General features: G+C 37.5%; 1 protein-coding gene across 1 annotated transcript in view; it reads left to right on the top strand.

Annotated features, from left to right (window-relative positions):
• LOC150087453 (G protein-coupled receptor-associated protein LMBRD2) overlaps positions 1-27679 on the top strand; it is a 154935-nt gene that overhangs the window by 40770 nt on the left and 86486 nt on the right. The window contains exons 3-4 of the mRNA XM_090372491.1: positions 14645-14822; positions 19848-19950. Of these exons, the coding sequence (XP_090228617.1) occupies positions 14645-14822; positions 19848-19950 (281 nt within the window). The remainder of the gene's footprint in view (positions 1-14644; positions 14823-19847; positions 19951-27679) is intronic.

Raw genomic sequence — 27679 nt, forward strand, 5'->3', positions numbered from 1 at the left:
GAAATACTGCTGGGATTACTGTGGCCTTCAAGTTACAGGTGATTAGAGTCAAACCTGTGTTGAAAGGTAGTATTGATATAGAGCATGTATTGATAGCATGATTGTATGAACTCGCACATCTCCTACACTGCTAGAAACAGGGTTCCTGAAGTATGTAAAAGTAAAAATTTTGCAAATCTAAATCTGCCATAGTTCTATAAGATGTACAAATATAGATCCTAAAATTGAAATAGAAGAAATAATTTGAGTCAATCTAATCTGTGCTAGAGGTGGAAGGAACATCTGATGTGATATTGTAAATATATTAAGAGTAATGAGTAACTTGAGGAGGAAACTTTATATATAAGTTTATATTGTATATTTGTGCTGTTTTATGCTTTCAGTTTTTTTTTTTTTTTTTTTTTTAATGTGTTGGATTTCCTTTGACAAAATGTCAGGAATTTTTTTTTTTAATTATTTTAGTCTGTAGTTATGGAGTATTGTACTGGTGTGAGTTCACTGGTGCAAAATTTATTTATTTATTTATTTTTTGCTGGTAGGTGCCCAGGACTGGGAAGCCAGGGTATAGTATTTTGCTGGCATCCACAGGTAAAGCACTACCTCCTGCAGATGCGGGATTTTGTGCATTGCGTACAAACAGGCCCCGGGTGCCAAGCGAATTCGAGGTCAAGCGTTCAAAGTGCGAATATATAGCGATCTTTCCAAGTGATAAAAGTTTATATTAAGTTATATCGTTTTTTACTGGAAGTTCATTTATAATTCAGTTCTATACTTGAAAAATCACAAGTAAGAACAAGGAAGGAAACTCACCTTTCTTTTTAATTACATATATTTACTCTATTTTACTAACCAACTAACTTATCTAACCGCTTGGCCTCCTTGCGGCACTGCTCCTGCCTCCCCGTGGCGGGGCCGGAAACTTGGGAGGGAAAGTCAACCTCCCAGGGCAAAAAGGAGCCTAACATGGACTACGACAATTACCCAGAGCTTGAGCAGCCTAGGCGCTCATCCAGTACCATCAACAATGCTGATCATGAAATTTCTCACGATGTAACAAAGTCTAAACGACTGCGTACAGACACAGACCAACAGGAATGCCCATCATTCCTTATCTTACATAGTCTGTCGGACAAATCTATGAGCACTCTCTCACCATTTCTTATACAAAAATGTTTGGAAAATGTGGCGGGCTCTCCCAAAATGGTGAGAAGACTAAGATCTGGAGACCTCTTGGTAGAAACAGTGAGTCGTGCACATTCTGAGAGACTGTTGAAACTAACAGTATTTGGCGGGCTACCCATTCAAGTTACCCCTCATGCAACACTAAATACTTCCAAGGGAGTAATTGCTGAGTGGGATCTGATAAATGTAACAGAAGATGAACTGGCCCAAGAACTCAAACATCAGAAAGTAATACAAGCCAAGCGCATCATGATCAGGAAAGATGGAGAACTTGTTCCCACCCGCAACATCATCCTGACATTCGGAACACCTATCTTGCCATCCAGTGTCAAAGCCGGCTATCTCAACTGCCGAGTACGACCCTTTATCCCGAATCCTATAAGATGCTACAAGTGTCAAAAATTTGGTCACGCACAAATGGCTTGTCGAGGAGATCCAGCCTGCCCAAACTGTGGGTCGAAAGAACATTCGCACACAGACTGTGACGCCAAAACACCGCACTGTCTGAATTGCAAAGGTGTGCATCCAGCCTACTCCAAGTCATGCGATCTATGGAAAACTGAAAAAAAAATCCAAAAGTACAGGGTAGAACGAAAAGTCACATACCAAGAGGCAAGAAAGCAAATTATGCTTAACGCACCTAAGAACACCTATGCAGCAGCAATGCAAAAACACCAAACAACAGCAACACAAACTGAAGTATCAGTTCCCCCAACAATGTCGATTGCAGATTGGGCCCGATCTATACTGTCACCATCAATGAAACAGACTCCAAAAGAGCAAAAGGTAGTAGATAGAGCCAACAACACCCCTGTCTCAGTCCCACCAGCAACCCCACATAGACCACCAGATATTTCAAAGTCAAAAACCGACTCAGTTACAAATAGGAAGACAAACAATATCACTTCAGAAAATATGGACACTGATAACAATGCTGACCCAAATGAACCTATCCTAGATCTTCATGCAGAAGATGTCTTGGATACCGGACGCCCAACCTTTCCAAGAAAAGAGAAAATGAAACTCGATCGCCACAAACAGCCTGGAAATAAAAAAGACTCAGAATCTTCCTCAAGTAACAAAACCAAATAATGCACCAAATCATACAGTGGAACTGTAGAGGAACTCGCAGTAACATTGATGATATCCACGAGTTAATTGATCGTTATCATCCCGTAGGCATCTGCCTACAGGAGACAAATTTAACACGTCATGTGTCACTCTCAGTTAAAAATTATGCACTCTTTAGAAAAGACAGAACTGCTACAAATAATGCTCACGGAGGGGTAGCCATACTCATAGACTCCAGAGTACCTTGCAGATTAATTCCTTTACAAACCTCCATCGAAGCTGTTGCAACACGTATTGTGATTGGTATTACTTTGACAATTGTTTCTATCTACCTTTCGCCCAATCAGTCCTATACCATCCATGAACTGGAAGATCTTATTCAGCAGTTGCCAACCCCTATCTGTTTATTGGGTGACTTCAATGGACACCATCCATTGTGGGGTTCTCCCAATGCAGATAGACGAGGACAACTTATCGAACAGCTTGCTGACAGACAAAATCTGATTATACTAAATACTGGCTTGCCAACTTACATCCATCTCTCTACGGGTACAACTTCTGCAATAGACCTTTCGATATGCTCTCCGATCCTCTTCCCTAGTATTGAGTGGACGGCCCTCGACAACCCGCTAAATAGTGATCACTTTCCGCTAATATGTAAAATTCAAACAGCACAATCCATAATTTCCCAAAACTATGTAAAATGGAAATTTCACAGAGCAGATTGGGCAAAATTCACTTCCCGAGTGTCCTTTGATGAACAGATCATCGAAACCTGTCCTATTGACACAGCTACCGATCACATCACAAGACAAATACTCGCTGCTGCATGCACTGCGATTCCACAATCACAGTCAACAACCCATAGAACCACAAACTATTGGTGGAACGAAGAGTGCAAAGGTGCAAAAAAAGAAAAAAACCGAGCATGGAATCTGTTTCGAAAATATCCCACCACCGCCAATCTTATAAACTACAAGAGACTCAGAGCCAAGGCCCGTCACATTAGGAAGAAAGCTAAAAGAGAATCTTGGATTCGATTTGCGAGCACGATTAATAAGAATACTGATTCAAGAATAATATGGCGGAAAATAAAACAACTAAGTGGCAAAGCTCCCCAATTATCCTCTCCAATTCTGAACTGGAATGGACAGGATCTTTCTTCTCCTGTAGATATAGCCACTGCCCTAGGGACTGTTTTTTCACAGCTATCTGCCTCAACAGCATATGATCTATCATTCCAGAAGATCAAAGCATTAGCTGAAAAGTCCAAACTGAACTTCAGATCTACGAGTAAATGTACTTTACCTTATAATCAGCCGCTTACAATGCTTGAACTTCAAGAAGCCATATCTAGCTCAAAACACAGTGCTGCAGGCCCCGACGGAATATACTACATAATGCTCCAACACTTAAATAAAGAATCGGTCTGTTCACTGCTCACTTTTTTCAATCGCATCTTTCTTGAACATTGTTTCCCCAGTTCCTGGCACCACTCCTATATAATAGCAATTCCGAAACCAGGAAAAGATCATTCCATTCCTGAAAACTATAGACCTATTTCTCTCACCAGCTGCTTAAGCAAAACCCTGGAAAAAATAATTCACCGTCGACTTACTTGGTTTCTCGACTCTAAGAATATAATTTCTGACAATCAATTTGGATTCAGAAAAAATCGATCAGCCCTGGATCTCATGGTCAAAGCGGAAACAAACATCAGGAATGCATTCATTCGAAATGAGCATCTCGTCATGGTATGCCTTGATGTAGAAAAAGCCTTCGACACCACATGGCGTTTTGGTATCCTAAGAGATCTGCATTCCCTTGACCTGAGAGGCCACTTACCGTACTTCATATTGAATTTTCTTCAGCACAGATCTTTTCAAGTCCGATACCGACAAGTTCTCTCTCAAACATATATACAAGAAGAAGGGGTCCCACAAGGCTCTGTGCTCAGTGCCACCTTATTCGCAATAAGAATAAACCATATGACTAAATATATGCCCAGCACTGTGAATTCATACCTCTATGCCGATGATTTCACTTTTTCTTGCAGTTCTCAAAACATGACTTTCATTGAGCGGCAGCTCCAAATTTCAATTAATAATATTCAGTTATGGATGGCACAGAATGGGTATAGACTCTCTTGTTCAAAATCTAAAGTAGTTCACTTTTGCAACAAAAGGAAGATGCATCCAGATCCAGAAGTACACTTAACAAATCAAACTATCTCAGTTGTGAGCAGCATTCGTCTGCTTGGTCTGACTTTTGATAGTAAGTTGAACTTCATAGAGCACGTTAAACATCTAAAGACGTCTTGCCTGAAAAAAATGAACATACTCAGAGTCATTTCTTCTACATCATGGGGTGCAGATCGGTACACGTTACTGCATTTGTATAGAGCCCTAATCAGATCTCGCCTTGATTATGGTGCCCCGGTGTATGATTCTGCTAGAGAAAGTGTGCTAGCGCGACTTGCACCAATTCAACACTCTGCCCTGAGGATTTCTACAGGCGCTTATAGAACTTCACCAGTCCAAAGTCTTTATATTGATGCTCATGAACTTCCTCTAACCCTCAGAAGAAAGATGTTAATTCTTAACTATACAACTAAAATCCAAAGTCTACCTACCCATCCCATTAGGCCGATACTTAACGACCCACAGTTCACAACATTCTATAGAAATAAACCAAGAGCAATTCAACCTTTTGCTCTCAGAGCTCAAGCACTATCAGAAACCTGGAATATAGATCCCGATAAAGTTCTTCAAGATTTAAGCAGTACGGATCCCCCATGGAGGTGTATTATGCCACTCTGTGACAGTTATTTTCTAAACTGGGGAAAACACTCTCTTGCAAATGTTAATATACAACAACTCCATATAGCCCATACACAAAATTATCTGCATTTTTCAAAAATATATACTGACGGATCAAAATCTGAGAGTGGAGTGGGTGCATCAGCCGTTTTCCCTCATAAAACCTTTTCTGTATCACTTCCCAATGAATGCAGCAGCTATACAGCTGAATTATACGCCATCAAAATTGCAGTGGAAAATATCCTCCATCTGACCATCCATAAAAGCATGATAGACTCCCAGAGTGCGATTATAGCTTTACAGAACAATTCTTCTAAAACACATCCTTTAATAAAGCTCATAAAATCCAAACTGATGCATCTTCAAGAACTCCAACGAGTGGTCATTTTCTGTTGGATCCCAGGCCATGCTGGGATACTAGGAAACGAACGTGCAGACTATGCCGCTAAACATCCATCCGACAGAGAATTATCACAGCATTACGTCCCATATCTTGACTACAAAAGTAACATTCAAAGAATGTGTAAAGAACAATGGAGAATTCAATGGCAAGCCCAAACACACAATAAACTCCGCCAAATAAAACCTGAACCGCAATCGTGGACCTCCAGTTTCCGTATGAACAGGAGGGAGGAAGTAATTTTAACTAGAGCGCGAATTGGCCATAGTCACCTTACCCACCTTTATCTCCTCACAGGTAATGATCCTCCACAATGCACACAGTGCAATTGTCCACTCACAATAAAGCATATTCTTATTGAGTGTACTTTATACACCACTGCCCGCCAAGTCTCTTTTAGCTTTCTACCGAACCTTAAAGAACCTTTGACACTCTGCCATATCATAGGTAACGACGCTAATCTACTGGAGTTCTTTCACTTCACAAAAATTATCGAATTATATGATCGTTTTTAAGTAATGCCATCACAACCACCATGCATATGTACCATTTATAACAGTGATAGGTGCAATATGGCCTAAGCAGCCCTTGCACCAAAAAACGACAACAACAACAACAACAACAACAAGCGTACAAACAGTGGAAAAAACGTGTAGTTAAGCTAGTGCAATATTCAGGACTGAGCAACCTGAGTACAAGTGAAGGGGTTAATGCATCTACTCGGGCACCTCCGTAGCCAGGTGGACAGGAGCAGCAGTGCATAGCATACCCTTCTTGATTAGACCGGGGTTCGAGCCCGTGACCACCAAATACGGAGGATGCAGAAAGGTCAGGGAATGACCACCGCATATCCCTGGAGCAATATGACCTTAGTTGCTAATGCTCCTAAAAACCAAATAACAAACAAACATCTACTCGTTTTGCACTACCTCCAGTGGATGCAATAAAATACAGGAAATAGGTCTGGCTCCACATGCCAAGGATGGGCACTGGGCAGCAGTTGTCCAGGTGATGGCTGCTCCCTGGTGGCAAAGAGGCCTGACACTCACAACACATACTACAGAACATTCACTAACACTACATATAAATTCATTAACCACACGTCAGGCCTGTTTTACAGAGTTCCTGTATTTCATCAAAGTGACACTAGTGGAGATGGGCATTAGTCTGGGAGCCACCATTGACAGAGTACACTTACATACATGTACACTCATAAAATATAATGAATCAAAAATAAAATCAACTAACTGCAATTAACTTGGTGTCATTATTGATGAAAAACTCTCCTTTACTCATCATGCCAAACATCTCAAAGAGAAAATTAAAAAGTACTCAGGACTAATTGTCAGAATAGCAAAGAAGAAATGGAATTTAAAACTAGAACCCTGAATCTATACTATTGTGCAATCATTTCTACCCATAATGACCTATGCTGCTCAGATGTGGGGGTGGAGGACTGACAAGTATACCGTCATCAAACAGTTTAACAGTCACAGTTTAAACAGGCACAAAGGCCCAAACTGCAGGTAATATCAAGAGCCTGCAGGGCAGTATTTACCTGGGCTCAGCAGGTTCTAAATGGAAAATTTCCTATTCACCTGGAGATCATCTATCACTATCTAAAATACAGATACAAGAGAGCCCTTCCAGCTGCAATATCAGGCATTAATTTGGACACCACAGCATTAGGCCTATAAAAAACTCCTATCCTCATTTTTGCTTTCCCAGTGCTTATATCACATCAAACTGACTCAACATTGCACTGTCCATCTATGTCAACTGGATGCACTTCATTAGATTTTGTGTTTCTTAACTAACAGCATAACCCCCTCCTCCCTTCCTATCCTGTCTATCCTTTCTGTACACATTTTCTCCAAATTCCAATTCTGCAATCGTTATTAGCTATTAAGTATTACTATTAGCCATATAGTGCAAGGAAGCCAAAGGCCTTTGCTGCACTGGAAAAAAAAAGAAGAAAAAAAATAAATAAGGAAATACAAATTATATGAAGTGCATACAAAACATGTATGCACTTCATACATATGTAACAATCCAGCTAATTTTTGAATTTCTTCAAACTGTGAACCTCAGTAAACTGTGGAGGCAACTTATTCCAGTAACAACTTGCTAGCTACAAAAAAACTTCCTACAATCTAATCTAAACCTCTTCTGTAATTTGGTTTCACTGCCCCTAATTCTAGAATTCTTTATAACAATGAAAGTTCTGCCTTTATTCACTTACTAACCCCTCTCAAAGCCTTGTAAACCTCAATTAGGTCCACTATATGGTGCCTGGTTGCCAAGTTCTGTAACTCACTTGATCGAAGTCTTTCCTCATACAGTTGCCTTTGTGTCAATGCACCATGCCAATTTCCCATCTTTGGACCCTCTCAAGGAGCCCAATGTCTTTTTTCAGATGAAGTCTCCAACTTGGACACAGTATTCTATATGTGGTTGTTGTTGTTTGGTTTTTAGGAGCATTAGCAACTAAGGCCATATTGCTCCGGGTATATGCGGTGGTCATTCCCTGACCTTTCCGCATCCTCCATATTTGGTGGCTCGTGGTCTCGAGCCATGGTCTAATCAAGAAGCATGTGCTACGCACTGCTGCTCCTGCCCACCTAGCTACGGAGGCGCCTCTGTATGTGGTCTTATAACTGTCTTATACGTTTGGATTATGACCTCCCTATCTCTGTAGAATATTGTTCAATAAATCGGTGTTGATATATTGATATCAATGTTATAGTCCCCTTTTCTGAAATTAAAACCCATTCCTTTAACTACAGGAATGTCTTTAATTTTATAGTTTACATGATCAATTTTATAGCTTATAGTATCAATAAATTGTTGAGTATTTCATAAGAATGTACTCATTCTTGTGAAAAACTACCTATTTCATCCACGTTCAAGGCAGTTATATTGGTAACTCCTGGAAAAAAAGACATTTCCAAAACCCTCACGACCAATAGTAAAGTTTTCTACAAAACAGTTGCCATCATCATCAACCATATCAGCTAGTTCTTCTAAAGGTGGAATAGTATAATATCCTAGGCTTTTTAAGATTATTCCTGCAGGATGAGGTGTATCCAAATTGTCTTGCCCAAGATCACTATCTTGTGACATTTTGAAAACTCTCCATATACTGTGGCATTTTGCAAACTCTCCCTTTCATTATCAACATCTGAACTATTACTGATTCCTAAGGACTGTACTGGATTTTTTGTTACTTTGGTATGAAGGGCTGCAATAGTATCATCAAGAGATTCCACTGGACACCTTGTGGGAACATGGAAGACTACTGTACAAATTGGAGCAGTATGGCATTAGGCAAGTTGCTGCTATGGATAAAGGGATGGTTGAGTGAGAGAAGACAGAGTAGTAATCAATTGACACTGCTCTTTGTAGACTAATATTATTAGTGGATTCCCCAGGGTTCGGTGTTGGGTGCATTGTTGTATTCTATATTTATCAGCGATATTGATGAAGGTATATCAGGTCTAATGTCCAAGTTTGCAGATGATACGAAGGTTGGCAGGGTGTTGTTAATGACAATATGCTACTGCAACAGGATCTAAAAAAGTTGAGCAGATGGGTTGAGAGGTGGCAACTGGAGTTTAACATTGACAAATGCAAAGTATGCATATGGTCAAAAGTAACTCCAGAGTAACATACCAACTGTGCAGCACTATACTCGGGGAAGTGGAGAATGGAAAAGACCTGGAGATAATTGTGCAGTCAGATGTGAAGTTTTCTGAGCAGTGGAGACAGGCTACAAGGGTCTTGTTAATGATATACAGAAATTTTGGTACCAGGAATAAGGAGGTGATTATCCCCTTGTATAAGGCAGTGGTCATGCCATACCATGGGTACTGCATACAGGTCTGGAGGCCTCATTTTAGGAAGGATGTAGAGCTGCTGGAATGAGTACAGAGGAAGGCAACTAGATTGGTGAATGGAACAAAGGGTTTCTCTTACCAAGAAAGGCTTAAGTTCTGCAAATTAGTGTCTGAGGACTAGACACTTGCGAGATGATCTGATTAAGGTGTATATAAAGCGTTGAATGGTTTGAGCAAGCCCTGTGCTTATAGGAGTCTCCCTCTTGCTCAGATTACGCACCTGAGGGGGCATAAATTCAAATTGAGGGAAAACAGTCTTTTAAAATAGATGTGCAGAAATTTTCCTTTGGTGGTTGCTTGCTGGAACAAGCTTGCATTTGCTGTCGTGGAAGTTGACAGCTTAATGAAATTTTCAATGCAGAACTAGACAAACTTTTGGAGTGAGTGAGTGGGCGAAATGGGAAGTGTGTTTTTTTTTTTTTTTTTTGGCTGATGCTGTATAAGCTTGCTTTCTTGTATCATATGCCTCAACTAATGCTAATGCTACTTGACTACACCACCAATATGACTAGCTGACCCTGCTATGCAGAGAGGGATCAATGATAGCCTCAACTAGAGACAGGATCACGTCAATGCTATTTTACCCACATACCAGGGTGAGATGCCTATTGCTGACCCCCCTTCTGTGGATGGGATCACTGCTGACCTTGGCAGCTTGCTGCAAGGGCTGAATTTATGTTGACCCTGAGGGGCCACTCAGGATGAGATTGCACTGTCCTATCTTCTATTCTTTCCCCACTACTTTCCTTTTCCAACAGAAGCCTCCTATTTATGCCCCCATCTTTACTATTACTTTTACCCCTCCTCCTTACACCCACACTTCTCCCAATATTCTCTCTCCTTTTGTTCACAGGGCCCTCTCGGAGCCAGACTGAGGGATCCACTACGAGATGTGTACAACCTGGCACACCTCCACGTGGCAAAGGACAGGATGCAGGGAGCACCTGACCAGGTGTTGGATTCTCCATGCCTGCTAAGGTGCCAGACACCGATCATACAGCACACCAACTTAACACATCACAACTCTTACATACCCTACACTACACACACTCAACCGGATATGGCAAAAGCCTCATCACAGGTGCATTTAAGCGGCAAATGGGTTAAACCCTGGGGTCCGCAACACCAACACGTTTGACATTTGTACACCTTATACTCACCATATTCAAATTCTACATACTTCTAAGAATACATGTACAGGCAACCCTCGTATAACACGGTAGTTAGGTTCCTATAAAATCTCATGTAGTGCGAAATGTTTTATTCAGGACTAAGTACCAATACAAAAAAGGGAGGTTACGTTCCAAAAGCTAGCAAAAATACATCATTTTATAACTATCGGAAACTTAATTTTTATTAAAAATGGTAATAACTGAACAAACTTCTTACAAACTGTGATACATATGTCAGATAATGTATGTTTGTTTAATTTTATGTCTCTTCACTGCTGCTAAGCACAGTGAAACAAGAACGTTTTCTCTGTTGCAGAATATCTTCACCTTCTTTTGCAGCATCTAGATTTCTTGTATCTTGTGCTCTCTTAAAAAAAAATCAGTAATCTGGATTTGTTTGCTTTTGCTTGATAGAGCTTTGTATATTGCATGGTATGGAGCTAAGCATTTTTGAAGCTCCCTTTTGAAATTTGCGTTCCTCTCAGTCAAAGGATCTCCATTCAGAAAATAAGATTCTAATTGCTCGGCTAAGTTTATGCCTTCCTGTGTGTTTTTTAGTGTAAAATTTGGAATTTCAGAATTTTCATCTGCACCATCGTCCTCTGAATTGATTGCTTCATTTAAATTTAAACTTTTGCAACTTTTTGCAAGATAGTGCCTTTTCCCCTTTTTTTAAGACTATCAAAAATTTGTAGTTTTGATTCTAGAGAAATAAATTTTCTTTTGAGAAGTGCTTTTTTACTTTCCTTAGGCATAATTTAGGGCTTGAATTTAATTCACAATAAATGAATTATTCCAATATAGTTCTTAAGAACAAAGTTTAGTACTACATACTGGAAAAATTTATAAATGAGCAAATAAAAACCAAAAAAACCTTAAAAGTCATGAACTGCATGCTTCAAAGTTGCAAAAAAAGCACAAGTTCAATAGTACAGAACCTAAAATGGGGATTTTCCATCAAAATAAAATACAGATTTCACAATAATTTTCATTGAAAAGAATGTAAATATTGAAAATTTACATCCAACATAATAGCAGGGTTTTTCCTGCTCAAAAATACCATGTTATGCGAGGTCCACAATTCTCTGTGTTAGAGCAAAACCGTGTTATATATAAGTACTGTGTTGTGTGAGGATTGCCACAATTTATCAATTGTGTTAGAGCGAAACCATGTTGTAGAAGTACCATGTTATATGGGGGTTGCCTGTACTGTTTTTACACTTAGTAAAAACAGGTATATGTATTTACAGGTACTAGACATAGTCCATATCCCTCTCTCTTTCTCTCCTCTTAACAAGCACAGGCCATGCTGAAAAAATAATGCCCATTGGCCTTGCATAATCTTTCCAGGATCAGATTGATTGATAAGGCTCTCATTATGCAGTCCCTATCATGTCTGGGGAGAATTGCAGATGCTTTCAAATTTAATCCTGAACTCTCAACTTTTTTAAACATTGCCCTGTACATACTTGTTTAGTAAATCCTCAAATCTGCTACTCTTAATGTCATTAGTACCTACGTGTACAACAATATCACCTTTTGTGCCCTTAAAAGATAATAGCTGCTTTACATTATCAACTTCTGCCCTGACAGACATACCCTGGTCCCTATTCCTCATATCCTTTTTACAAAATATATTTATTTCTCATTTCCCTGAGAATATAATTGCTGACAAAAACTGCTTCTTACATCACCAGTACATTCTTCTGTGGAAGATCTTGTGTGATGTGTTGCATGAATTTTGTTTCCAACATTATGCTGGGTATCTGGGTGCTTGATGGGTCTCTCTTTTTAATTTCCTAAAGTCTTCATATAAGTCCATCAGAATGCTGAATTGATGTTTAAGCTCCTCACACTCCCTGCATTGAAAGCACATAAATACATACCATTTGGCTATATCTTTGTCCATTAGAGATAATTAAGCAAAAATACAGCAAGAATTACATTGCACCTAGCTTTGATTCACAAGAGATCCACCATCAACAGTTCTCTCCCAAAGCCAAAGTATTCTCACTACTCTAAGCATTTTGCTTTGTTGCCCTTGTTTGAGTCATGATTCTAGTCTAAATTTAATTTAAAATTGCCACATGAACTAAGAGATAAGAGTGTAACAACACAATGCTATTGCCAGATTTTTCTATTATGTTTCTAAATAAATCTAGCTTTCTAAATTCTTAGCTAAATGCAAAAATATGCCAACCTATGTGATTAGAATCTTCAAGCTACTTGTTTCATACAGTTACTACTACAACATACTACAGTACAAATTTCTAATTACAAGATCGGTGTTACTCCAAAATCTAATAATAAGGACTCAATGAGGCTAACTAACTATCCTTTGCTAAAAATAAGCCAGCATCTTCATGATTAGGTCAGTTAAAACTGTTTATTAAACAGTTTATTATGTTAACATAACTACAGTTTAGTAAAAAAGTAAATCAAAATTTAAAAAAAAAATTATCCATTTTTATCCATTTTTCCACCGTTATTTGCAGTAACCTGGAACCAGATTCATATAGGTGTCTATCCAGCTGATCTTTGAATTTCCCCAGGCTGTTACCTTCAATCTCTCATAGATGTAACTGATTCCAACAATTAATAACTTGCTGGCTAAAAAATTCCTTGTGTGTGAACATATATGCAAAATATCTATTCAGTTTTTCAGCAATGAGCAAGATTGAAGGTAACAGCTTCATATAGGTGTCTATCCAGCAGAACAGTGTAATTTATCCCTTTCCTTCTACTGCTTACTTAAGTAAAGAAGTCTTTACTACTTTTCTCTGCATTCTTTTTCAGAAACTTCTCATAATCTTCCTTAGCTTGCCTAACCCTATTTTTGACTAGATTGCAGACTAGTTTAGCCTGTTTTAGATTTCTATATCCCCTGATAAATTATATGCATCCCATTTATTTTTAAGTACATTCACTTATTTATGTGCATGGGCACCTATTGTCTTCAACATGTCTGTCTGTCTGTCCACACATAACACTCTACTCCAAGTGGATAGATTTTCACATTTTACATGTAGTTCTTTTAGAGAGATTTGTCAAGCCATTTTTAAGAAAGCAATCATAGATAAAACAGTTTTAATCCAGTAATATTAGCTTTAGACACTCCATGTATTGGATGTCTCTGTCCATGTTTTGCATGTATTGTTATGCAAGACTCACAAATATGGTGTTGCTTGTGAAGAGATTGTATATATGTATATGAGAGAGGGAAGAGATTTAAAAAATATAAATAAAATAATAAATATTATAGTTGTAATTAAAGGATTAACAGGAGTGAAAAAAAAAATTGAATGCCTGAAATGTAAGTGCACTAATTACATTTCACCTAATATTTTAGGTCATTGAAATCTTTTAACTGTTATCTTTTACAATTCTATAATGTGCCAAAACCTGATTTGGGTGCATTATAGCCTTAGTTGCTAATGCACCAACAAAATTGCATTCATTACCTAACTTGTTCTTCTCTGTCACTAGTCTCATCAGATCATTTGATATCCATTTAGGTCTGTCTCAAACAGCATTCCTTAGTTGATATAAAAAGTTTAGTAGATTCTGCAGTTACTTCCTGAATGCTGAAATCACAGCAGTAAAGAAATCCAGTTTAGACTATATTTCAAGAATTTACTGAAATTCAGTCTAAACCTCTTCCCCCATAATTTGAATTTATGTCTCCTAAGACTGGAATCATTTATAAAAGTGGAAAAATATGGATGCCTGTGTTTTTATTAATTTGGAAGACAGTTCTGAAATGTTAATATAGCAGGAAGGCATCAGTATTTTGTATGCAAAAAGTTTTATGTATTCAAATTTCTCAAAATTGGTAAGTATATAATTGTCTATGAATATTTAACCCATAAATTAAGATTTATGGGTCAAATATTTTGTTATATTTTATTTTGTAAAATATTCCAATACTTGATTTTATCTATTATTATTTTTTTAATAATGAGAGTTCATTCAGTATGAAATAAAGCTTTAAATAATAAAATTTGCAATAACAGTTATGCTTCATTTCTTCTTTACAACTCTAACAGATTTTTGTATTCCATGTTTGTGATCATCTTGCTTTATTTCAAATGTAATTTGTTTCAGACTGCATATCGTCAATGTCACCAGGACTATCAAAGAGCAAATTTTATGATTCCTGATACTACCACCTCATCTTGGTCCCCAAATTCAACAGAAGCTGAAAACACAACCACAGTTACTCCAGATAAAAATTCTACTCTTCCTTTGACTAGCACAAAAACATCACCACATTATTTTGATGGTAATTATTTATAAAATAATTATACAGGGTTTTAATTTCATGTTATTTTTTGTATTTTAAGTTAAATATTCATTAACTGCTTTTATAATGATTTGTTTTAGTTTACCATAGTCTGATCTGAGTTTCAGTGGGTTCTTACTTGCATGTTGTTATTGTTGTTGTAAAGTGATTATATTGTCCATTTTTATTCTAAGAAAATATTGTAAAATCCTAAATATCAGTTCATGTATTCACCCACAAATACTTTTTCTGCCATAAAATTTACTACTTCATAACACAGAGCAGCAAAGATATTTTAAATGAAGTAATTTTTTGTGTTTTATGTAGTGGTCTTCAAACCTATTGAAACTGTGAACCCCTTTAACAGTTGAATTATACGTATGTACTCTCTTTTCTCTATATACAAGGTGATTCAGGAGGAATAGTAAATATTTTGAGAGGTTATAGTATTGATTATTCTGAGTAGAAAAGTTCAAATATGAACATGTGTTCAATTCTCAATGGATACGGAGATACAACTGTTGAAACTGGCACACACAAAGCCATTATGGGAGTTGTTAAATAACAATAATGACTTATTGTTTGTATTTATTGACTTTTTGAATGATACAAAACAAATAATTTTGAGAAATTTTTTAAAGTTCGCATTAAATGTTTGAAAATACCTCACTGCAATTTGCAACTCTTGTCGTATTATGACTTGTTATTTTTCTGAGGTCGTCTTGGCGTTCCTTTATGAGGGCAGCAGTATCCAAAATGCGAGTGAGCAATTTGTCTGTTGTATTCACTTTTTCTTTGTATTCACCTTTTCTTTGCTCTACAATTGTCATCAACCTTTGCCCCTGGCAGACATACCCTGGTCCTGTTCCTCGTTTCCCTGACAATAGTCACTGACAACTACTAGTCCTGTGGGACCAGCGCATTCTGCCTCGGGGGTTGCCACTGTGTTGTGTGATGTTCAAGTGCAAGCTCTGGTGTTGATTTGGTCAGTTGAGAGCTTGATGGGCCCCTCAATTTAGATCCTTCAAGGGCATCCACCCTGTCCTTAGCTCTCATACAGGCTCATAATAATGCCGAGTTGTCGCCTAATTTTCTCACACTCCTTACATCGTGCACACACAAAGACACTCCCCTTGGCAATATCATGTCCTGTGCCTGATTGATCCACAAACATCAAACAAGCAGTGCATTTTAAAAGGCTGTGATTCAGAGGCAACTGCCCCCCCCCCAGTTCTCCCCTGAGCCACAGCACTCCCATTAGCTTGAGCCCTTTACTTTGCTGCTCTGGTCTGAGTCATGATTTCAATTCAATTTCAGTACAAAATTATAACCCTAAACTTATATCCTAATGCAGATATATCACTATATACTGGGTGATTCACTACCAGTGCGACAAACGTGCAGGAGGTGTAGGGGGGCACAAAGACGAATCGGAATCACATAGCATTGCAGGGTCCGAAATGCCTTCGTCATGGGGTAGAGGACGTTGAACGGGAGGTCGTGTGAACAGCGATCCCGCTTGAAGTCAGCATTTGCGAACCGGTTCCCGAGGCAGTAGGATGGACGAGTATTCAAACGTTGAACTGGCCGACATGCACCTCGCGTATGGAGCTGCAGACTGTAATGGGCGCGCCGCTCTGCGCTTGTACCAGGAACGTTTCCCGCACAGGCGTACTCCTCATCATATGATTTTCGCACGTGTGCACAGAAGGTTACGTGAGACTGGTTGTTTCACTAGAGGTACCATGAATCGGGAGCGAACGACAAGGACGCCAGACAATGAGGAGAATGTCCTACGTCTTGCAGAAGGCAATCCGAGTACTCGATTGGGTATTTCCCAATCCACTGTATGGAGGATACTGTCAACAAACCAAATGAGTTCATACCATCTGCAACGCATCCAATCATTGGAGCCTGCGGATTATCCACTCCGGAGGACTTTTGCTACTTGGTTTCTTCAACAGAAACGGTTTGCAAATGCTGACTTCCAGTGGGATCGCTGTTCACGCGACCTCCCGTTCGACGTCCTCTACCGCATGACGAAGGCATTTCGGACCCTGCAATGCTATGTGATTCCGATTTGTCTTTGTGCCCCCTACACCTCCTGCAAGTTTGTCGCACTGGTAGTGAATCACCCTGTATATGTATTTTTTATTTTTTTGAGTATCAAGTATTATCCTGGAGTTTCTTTATATAACTTCCATATCTAGTCATGTATTAATTAATAATGTTACGTTTGTAAAATCTAAGTCGTTATATGTATTTAGTTAAAAAAATTACAATTTCATTGATAATGAAGTTTAACAAGGTTAATAAATTTTACTGATTAATCGATAATACTATACTAAGCTAACACTATATAGTACGGGATATAATGTTGTACTGTATAACAATGGCGGCAAGTTACGAATGGTAAATCTACAGACACTAAGTATTACTTAACTTCCAAAATCTTGCTACCTAAATTCAGAATAAACCAAGGACCTTGACTAGATCTATAAGCTACTTATAGAAAATAATTTAATATAACAATTAAGTCAATAAAGCGGCTAAATATAGTTAAAAACTTCGTGTTTGCCGGAGCTGCAAAAACTTGTAAAACACGTGGATTGGATACCCTTAACCAATACAAAGTAATAACCTATAAAATGTCTATCGAAGTTAAAAATTAAACTAAGTATTGTAACTAGGAATATAAAGCTACTTCTAGAAAATAAATTAATATGCCAATTTAAGTCAATAAAACAGCAAAAATTTAAAAAAAACTTCTCTATTTGCCGGAGCTGTATAAACTTTGCCTGCACGAGGCTATTCTCGTTCCCAATCTCCCATATTTTCATATTTGCATCTTTTTGACATTGAATGCCAAAGAAGTGTAAAGTGTTCATTAAAGCAAAGGTGGTGTATAAAATTGCATCAGTATAACTGAAAATAAAACATTTTAATTATTTATTAAAATTTTTTCTTTTGTAAGATATTGATTTAAACTAATATCATACATTAAGTTAGCAGAAAAGCTTCAAGATTGTATCTAGCTCACACACAAAAGAAAAAATACTGCTCCAGTACTTAAGGGGAAACCTAGTCTGTCCAATCTGATTGGATACTATGGCATGGTAAGAGAAGAACTAGATACAAAAAATAATGTTGACGTCATAGACTTCAGAAAAGCTTTTGATACCATTGTACATAAAATATTGCTATACCAATTGCAATGGTATGTCATTAAGAGCAAGTTAGTGCTATGCATAAACAGGTGCTTGATTGGGAGAAGAAAAAGTGACTCTTCATGGGATAATGTTATTATCAGTGACCTCAGAGTTTTTCTGCTGTGCCCATTCTTGTTTTTGATGTGTACTAATGATACTGATGAAGGCATATCAGGCTTAATGTCTAAGTTTGCAGATGATATGAAGGTAGGTTGACACCATGGTTAATTACACTAATTAGCTTATGCTACTGCAATAAAGTCTATACAGATTAGATAGATGGGCTGAGAAGTGGCAATTGAAGTTTAATATTGACAAATGCAAAGTGCTTCATATGGTAATGGTCAGGCCACATCTTGAGTATTAAATACAGGTCTGGAGGCCTTATTTTAGTAAGGAAGTGGATCTGTTAGAATGGGTGCAAAGAAGATCAGCGTGATTAGTGAGAGGAACAAAAGGCTGCTCTTACCAAGGAAGCTTCAGTTCTGAAAACTGCAGTACCTGCAAGGAGATCTGATTGAGTTGTGTAAGGCTTTGAATGCCTTGAGTAAATAAATGCTGATGGAATCTTTCCTCTTGCTCAGACAACACATGTGAGGGGGCATAAATTCAAACCGATGAAGGATGGCTGCAGGGTTGATTTGTGGAAATTTGTCTCCAGCCAGTTGGTAGTCAGTTGTGAAAAGTTCTGTCTAGTGTTGTAGATGTGCATTAGCATTAGTAGAGGCACATGATGCAAGAAAGTGCGCTTATACAGCATCAGCCAAAAAAAAAAAAAAAATCCTTGCCATTTCACTGATCCATTAATTCCAAATGTTTGTTTAGTTCTGCTTTGAATTTATTTAAGCTATCAACTTCCACAACATCAGATGGAAGTTTGTTCAAGCAATCAACTGCCCACTGGCTGAAGGCAAACTTCCACACATCTATTCTACAACTGTCTTTCCTCAATTTCAGTGTATGCCCCCTCAAGGTTTGTGATCTGAGCAAGAGGAAGAATCCCATCAGCATTGAGACTGCTCAATCCATTCAAGGCCTTATACACCTCAATCAGATCATCTCGTAAGTGCCTAGTCTCAAAAGCTGCAATTTGCAGAACTTAAGCCTTTCTTCATAAGAGTACCCCTTTGTTCCCTTCACCAGTCTTGTTGCCCTTCTCTGTACTTGTTCTAGAAACTCTAGATCCTTCTTAAAATGAGGCTTCCAGACCTGTATGCAGTACTCAAGGTGTGGCCTGACCATTGCCTTATACAAGGGGGATAATCACCTCCTTATCCCTGATTGCAAAATTCCTGTATATCATTGACAAGACCCCATTATCTTCTCTAGCAGCCTGTCTGCACTGCTCAGAAAACTTCATATCTGACTGCACAATTACCCCAGGTCTCTTTCATTCTCCACTACCCTGTGTGTAACACCACAGTATTAGTAGTATAAAATTATGCTTTCTTGCATCCTTTTATACTACTAATACTGTTTTCAGGTATGTAGGTGTCTAGATATTAATGGTATCGCAGTGTTTATTCAGTGCAATATTATTTGCTCTTTACCCAGTGGTACATCATGTTCTTATTTAGATTAATTTGTATTATTTGTTACTGTTGTTTAAGATTTGAAATGCTATAAGTATATGAAACTATAATAACTATATGAATCTTATTTTGGATATCTTATACAATTTAAATATTTATAAAGAGTATCTATCAGTAGCTTACTTTTCGTTCATTTTACTGCTTTTTTTTTTATAAGAATTAGCTTATTTTATTGAATTGTGTCATTATCTATGAAAGTTTTTATATGTGATTTTCTTTAAAAGATGCTGAAACAGATCCCTGTCCAGTTCCCTGGAGTAGTATACCAGGTGGTGTATTGCCCAGTCTCTGGCGTGTGGTCTATTGGACAGCACAAGCTTTAACATGGTAGTGTTACATTGTTTTTATTATTTAAATTTGTGAATTGAGAAATGTTTTATTTTTTTCATTATGTCCTGTATCTTAAAGCATGAGGTGCAATCAAAAAATTCAGACTGACTGTATCTTTAAATTGTGGTGATATAGCAAGTTGTCATGACATATTTGCTGCCCCATCTAGACATAGTAATGCGTGAATCACTTACCTGTTTGTCTGTAGTCAGTTTGAATTACCAGCAAATTTTCATCAAATTTGGTTCAAATTAGGGAACTCACAAAATGTTCAAAACACAAAAGAGCTTTCAGAAAACATGCCATGCATTGACTGGTTTCCAAAATTTAAAGAGAGCAGCTTGCTCTTCCTGCCTTTCATTTTCAAAATTTAATTAATTGAATCACTTGTGCTTGTGATCTGATCAGGAGTGATCGATGTTTAACTATCTGTGAAGTTGCTGTTGAAATTGATATTTTTTTATGTGACATGCCAATGAATTTTAAGACAAGATTTTGAGAATGCAATATGTTTCGGCCAAGTTTTTGCCCTGCTTCATCACTGATGATCATAGTGGCAAGTTCCCATTGTAAAAGAGAATGATTAAAATGTCCGATAACCTCATTTTAAGAATGATGCAGATCTCTTGGAACAGGCACAGAGAAGAGCTATTAGATTAGTCAAGGACTTCAGTTCTGCAAATTGCATTGGAAACTAGGCTCCTACTAGGATACCTGATTGAAGTGTTTAAGATTTTAAATGGGTTCAGTAAACTAAATGCCAGTGGCATCATTACTCTGTTTCAGACAACACACTTAGAGAGGGGATACATAAACTTAAGTTGAAAAAAGATGACTGCAGGATAGATGTGAAAAAATTTGCTTTCTGTCAGAAATTAACTGGTTGTTGGAACAAATTGCCATCTGGCTTTATATAAGTAAGTAGTTTGAATAAATTTAAGGAAGAATTAAAGGGAATGAATAGATGAGGTGGATAATTGTTTGGATAATGCTGTATAAGCTTGCTTACTTGAATTATATGCCACTGGGAATACCTAGAAAAAGTTCTGTGGTGATTGTGCGATGCTCTTTGGAGAAAAACAACAGAAAAGTGGGCTTCAAGGAATTGTCACTTGCTGCGTTCAATTCAGGAATTTCTTGTGAAGTATTAGTAGTAGCAAATGATACAAAAAAGCAAGCGTATAGAGCATCAGCCAAAAAAATAAAAAATTATCCACCTCATCTGTCTATCCCCTCTTAATTCTTAAATCTAGGATAATTCTAGGTGGCAGTTTGTTTTCAATAACCAATTAATATGTAGCAGAAATCAAATTTTTTTGCATCTATCCTGCAGATTGTAATCTTTGGGTAGAAATCTTCTGAACCCGCTGTTAGCAGACTGCTTAAGATTTTTTTTTAAAGGATCTCTTTGTAGCAAAGGAGGCATTACGAAATGTATGAGACCAGAGAGAGAAGAGGAGAATATTTATTGAGATTAAGAAAAATGTAAGATGCTATTAGGTGAGTTTTAGTTGTAGGTTGTAATGCAAATTAGTTTGCTTTTACACACACTCTCTCTCTCTCAGGATTCCTCAAAACTCATCACTTTGCCCTGGTTCAGTTATGAAGATTAATTTATTTTCTCCATAATTAATTCTAGTGTTGAAAAATATATGCAGTGTTGAATTTAACTTCAACTGACATTCACAACCATTTTAGCAAAATTAATATCACATTAATAAGAAAACTAAACATTACAGTAAACATAAACTGAAATATATATATATATAAAAAATGATAAAGATGCAATGAAATTATGAAAGTCTTATCAAACAGGAATGAGCTATAAGAGTTAATGCAAAATGTATATAAGACAGGGTTATGGATCCGGGTACTACGGTAAACGCAGAAAGGACTGGCAGGAACTCCCCGACTTACGGAGATTCAACTTTACACAAGTTTTTGCTGGCCGGTGCAAACTTAAAAATTTTGTGGAAATGTATTTGCATCCTGTAGGAATAAATGGAGGTATCATGAAAATATCATAATATGAACCCAATAACACTATTTTTTTTTTTTTTTTTTGTAATTCGTTCCAAGTCGAAAATTTCGCTATATTACTAAGCTATTTATCTCTCTAAAAGGTCATTTTTATAATGGAAATTACACTACACTTTCATCGTTATATGTTCCCATTATAAGAATCAATTATGTATGCCTTTGTGATATTTTTCGAAAGCACGTTTCTGGAGGTCACGACCAAAAAACAATAAAAACAATTTTCACTTTCTGGTTTATTGGGCTTTTCTGTTAGCGCATCTAATTATAAACGGGTAGTAAATTCGATCTTATTGCATTAATACCAATAACTGCAATTGTGTGGGTTTTTACGCTATTATGATGAAATATGTTTACTGAAATAATCAATCATACAAAAAACAAATTTTCAGAAACTTCTCTTCATTCCTATTTACGTGTTACAATGATGAAGGGAAAGCGACCAACGGAAAGTGCAAGTGCTGGCAGTGCCAGGAAACGAAACAAAATTGATTTAGAAATGAAGATGAAAATGATTAAGAAGTATGAAGCGGGACAAAGTTTGTCATCTATTGCAAGAGAATTAGGTCTCGCTGCTTCAACAGTGCTTCAGCTGCTTCATCCTCACTAACAGAAGATATATTGTGAATGATGTTACCATCCTGAATAAGGTAAATGTTGGAAGTGATCACAGAATGGTAAGATGTACACTTGATATAGATGTAGGAAAGGAAAAAACTGACTCGAGTAAATAATACAAAGGTCTTTGAGATAACAGAGGAGGAGAAAAAGCAGTATGTACTGGAACTTAAGAACAAGTTTGAGCTTCTGCAGACTGCTCAGGACCAAGATATCGACGAGGAATATTACAACTTTCTGAAAGTGATAAAGCCCAAAAAACCTATAGTGATAAAGAAATCCAAAGAAGAAAAAATTAGTCAAGAAACACTTGTCATGATGAACCGAAGACGACAAATGAAGAGCAAGAAAAACACTGACAGGGAGAAAATTGTTTTGAGTATACTGAGTTATGCAAAGCCATTAGAAAGAGACTCAGAGAGGACATAAGAAGATTTAACACAAGAAAAGTAGAACAAGCATTAAGGGAAAACAAAGGATTTAAATCAGCAGCCATGAGCAGTAATACAGAAAGACAAATGATACTGAAACTGAAGAATAGCGATGGTGTACTTATAAACAGCAGAGAAGTCATAATTCAAATATCAGAAGACTACTATAGAGAATTATACAAGGAGCGAGGGAATGATGCCAGCAGTGGGGAAGATGGATTGCAAAGTAGCAACACATACGACATACCTGATATTCTTCCTGATGAGGTAGAACATGCATTGAAGAAAATGAAGAATCAGAAAGCCCCGGGGGAAGATGAAGTTACTGTAGAGTTGTTAAAATTGGGAGGAAGAGACATAACACAAAAACTGGCAAGGCTATTCACAAAGTGCATTAGAAAAGGTGTGACGCCTAAGCAGTGGAATAATGCAATCATAGTTTTGCTGCATAAGAAAGGAGATAAATCAGAAATTGGAAATTATAGACCAATTAGCTTGTTATCCCACATCTACAAGTTGTTCACAAGGGTCATTACTAACAGATTAGAAAGAATACTTGACGAGAATCAACCGAAAGAGCAAGCTGGCTTTAGGACAGGATTCTCAACTATGGATCACCTTCATGTAATATCACAGCTAATGGAGAAAGCAAATGAATATAAAACACCATTATGCCTGGCATTTGTGGATTATGAAAAGGCATTTGACACTATACAGCATAAGGCAATGTTTTGGGCACTGGAAAGACAAGGCATAGATACCCCATATATTATGATTTTGAAGAAAATATATGAGAGTGCTACCTCCTTTATTAGACTAGACAAAGACAGTAGGAAATTTAAAATCTCTGAAGCTGTTTACTGCTGCCCTTGAGGAAGCTTTCAGAAGATTAGACTGGTCGCAGAAAGGAGTCAATGTGAATGGAGAGTACCTAAACCATTTACGATTTGCAGATAACATTGTGGTCATAAGCCACGATCCCAAAGAACTAGAGGAAAATCTTAATCAGTTATGCACAGTTAGTAAGGATTTTGGACTAAAGATGAATATGGCTAAAACAAAAGTAATGATGAACAAGTATGCCACAGGAAGAGAAATAATGATTGAAGGAGCAGTAATTGAAAAGGTGGAGTCATATACTTATCTAGGACACGTTATTAGCTGTAATAATGATAAATGGCTGGAAGTCAAGAGAAGAATAAATTTTGGATGGATAGCATTCAGGAAATATAGTCACATACTGAAGAGCAATATCCCAGTTTGTCTGAAACATAAAATAATGAACCAATGTATACTTCTCACCATGACTTATGGAAGTGAAACTTGGGCACTCACCAAAAGAATGGAAGAGAAGCTGAGAACTACACAGCAAAGAATGGAACGAATTATATTGGGAATCAGACTGGTAGATAAGAAGAGAAACACATGAATTAGGCAGCAAACTCAAGTAAAGAACATTCTTATCAAAACTAAAGAACTAAAATGGTCTTGGGCAGGACACATAGCTCGAAGACATGATGACAGATGGACTAAGAAAATAACAGAATGGTACCCAAGAGGAGCTAGAAGAAAACCTGGAAGACAAAGGCGGAGATGGATAGATGAAATTCATGAGTTTTTGGGTAGTAAATGGATGGCCAGTGCTCAAAACAGAAGGAACTGGAAAGTTACTGGAGAGGCCTTCATCCTGCAGTGGATTGAAAATGGATGATGATGATGATGCTTCAACAGTGAATACTATTTTAAAGGACAGTGCATGTATAAAAGAACATGTCAAAGGATCAACACACTTAATGAACTTAAAGGATCACACACAAATGATCACAAAACAGCATTCAGGTGCTATATTGAAGATAGAACAGCTGTTAATAATATGGATGGAAAATCAGATTCAGAAGCAAGTGCCCCCGAGTCCAATGGCCATTCAAGCAAAAGCAAGAGGTATTTATGAAGATATTAAGGATAAGTATGGCGAACCCCAAGCCAAGTTCATAGCAAGCAATGGGTGGTTCAATAGGTTCAAGAATCGTGCTGGTTTCCAAAACATTAAAGTATGTGGTGAAGTTGCCAGTGCTAATTCTGCAGCTGCAGAGAAATTTTGTGATGTGTTGGAAAAAATTATTGATGAAGGCGTCTGTCTATTCAAGGCAGCAAATTTTTAACGTTGACGAGATTTCTCTGTATTGGAAAAAAATGCCGGATCGAACATACATTGCCAAAGAGGAAAAGACAATGCCAGGTTTCAAGGCATCAAAATATAGGGCCACGCTCTTGCTTGGGGCTAATGCAGCGGGAGATTACAGATTAAAACCACTGCTTGTGTACCATTCTGGAAATCCTCATGCATTTAAGGGCATCAATATTGCCACCCTACCCGTGCATTTCTGATCGAACCAGAGAGCATGGATAACAATATCTCTCTTTGAGGATTGGTTTAAATGCTGCTTCATTCCCGAGGTTGAAAACAATTGTAAAGACAATGACATTCCTTTCAGGATTTTGATTCTATTAGATAATGCTCCTGGGCATCTAGATGATTTCAACTCGAACGTGAGAGTCATATTTCTACCGCCAAACATGACTTCACTCATCCAACCTGTGGAATAGGGTGTTATTTCGAATTTAAAAGCATACTATTTACGGGCAACATTTGCTCACGCATTGTCTGCAGTAGACGATGAGAAAAATTTTACATTGAGAGACTTTTGGAAATCTTACAATATTTACCATGCCATCTTAAACATTAATAAGGCCTGGGCACAAATTACTAAAATGTTTATTTTATTAATAAATAAAATGTCTTTAAATGGCACATGGAATAAAATATGCCCACGGCACGTAAAAAGCTATGGAGGATTTGAAAAAGAATCATATGAAGAGGTTACACAAAAGATTGTAAAGGTTGTAGAGCTACTTCAGTTGGAGGTTGATGCCAAAGACGTGGAGGAGTAAATTGAGGAAGAAGAGAAGGAATTATCTAAGGAATAACATATTAACTTGCAGGCAGCAATAGTGAAAGAAGAAAATGCCGACGAAGCTCAAGATGAACCAAATGAACAGCTGAGATGCTTCATTGCCAGAGAGATGGCAATGGCACTTTGTGAAATTGCATCGTCAATAGCGAAGTTTGAGAAGATGGATCCTGACAGTGAATGATTCTTAGAGACCAACCCTACCAAAAATATTCAATTACCATCACATTAAAATATCTTTTTTTGAATAAACTAGGGAGCTCTGCCCCTGCTTGCATTGCTCGCCAACACCTGCGGATGTATGACAGAGTAAGTCGAATCTTTTCTATGTAAAAGACAGACCTGTTGAAATACACTGATCGATATCTAATCAGGAAATGACCTATGTAATTATTTACCTGTGCATTTGTAGTGACTTAATTGCCCCTCCCACTTGTACCACGTGACCCGCATTCCCCTTCTCACATTGGCTACCTCACCATGCAGCATTCTCAAGGCTGAATAAATATCATTATGTAATTATTTACCTGTGTTTACGTAGGTCACTTAGGAAAAGGCCGTTTGCTTCAGGTTCTATAATGCATGAGGAATATTGTTGCATCCGAAAGAGCAGGACTAAAATATTTACAAAATATACAAATATTTAATATATTTATAAATATACAAACTATATCGGGGTCCCTTTATCAGCTAATATTAAAATAGAATATCAAATGATGCCATAACGTTCACCAACCTTGTGCACCAGGTTGGTGAACATTATGGAGGCAGTTGTCTTTCAATGCAGGGACATTGGCATGCATCCCACTTATGCGCTCTACATTGTCAACAGCAAATGTTTGATTCTGCCCAGTAACCATTTTTGTGTTCCATGGGGAACTTGTAATTTTCACGTTGTTCACCAACGTAGAGGTATGACTGTAAATAGTTTAATATTTTGTAAATATTTGTATAGTTTTATATTGTATAATGTATAACATTATACAATACAAAGCCGACTGGGCTAGCCAGGTGGGTAAAGTGCCTACCTAGCAACCCAAAGGTCACGGGTTCGAATCCCGCCTCGGGCTTGGATCAAAATACTGCAAAAACCTTGGGAGGTGCATTATGGCCACAGAAGCCAATGCACCAACAACTGCTACCAAAAAAAAAAAAAAAAAAAAAAATACAATACAAATATTGTATAACATTTATACTAACATTATAACTGATTGAAATCTAATTAGGAAATGACCTATATAATTATTTACCTGCACATTTGTAGTGATGTAATTGCATCACCCTCTTCTCCAATTGGCTCGAATAAGTGACGTAATTGCCCCGCTCTCTTCTCTCATTGGCTCGAATAAATATCACTAGGGGGAAAACATTTTTTAATGTATAGAGTTTAATAAAGTGTATGCCCAACTTTGGCCACTCTGACAGCAGTGATTCAAATTCAGTTGTGGGCTCTGGCTGGCCAGGCAAGTTGTTGGACTTCAGTTTTTTCAAACCAGGTTTTTACTTTGCTTACAGTATGGGTTAGAACACAGAAGACGCCCATTTCCATAGAACTGCCAGCATGCATATATCAGTTTATGGAATTGTAGAAATTAGTATTGATGATCTTTAACACTCTGAATTTCATTGTGGACTGAATACACTGCAGTATATGATGTTACCCAGATG

The sequence above is a fragment of the Mastigoproctus giganteus genome, chromosome 4 (assembly GCF_048544385.1).
Source record: "Mastigoproctus giganteus isolate SK-2022 chromosome 4, ASM4854438v1, whole genome shotgun sequence".
Taxonomy (NCBI): Eukaryota; Metazoa; Arthropoda; class Arachnida; order Uropygi; family Thelyphonidae; genus Mastigoproctus; species Mastigoproctus giganteus.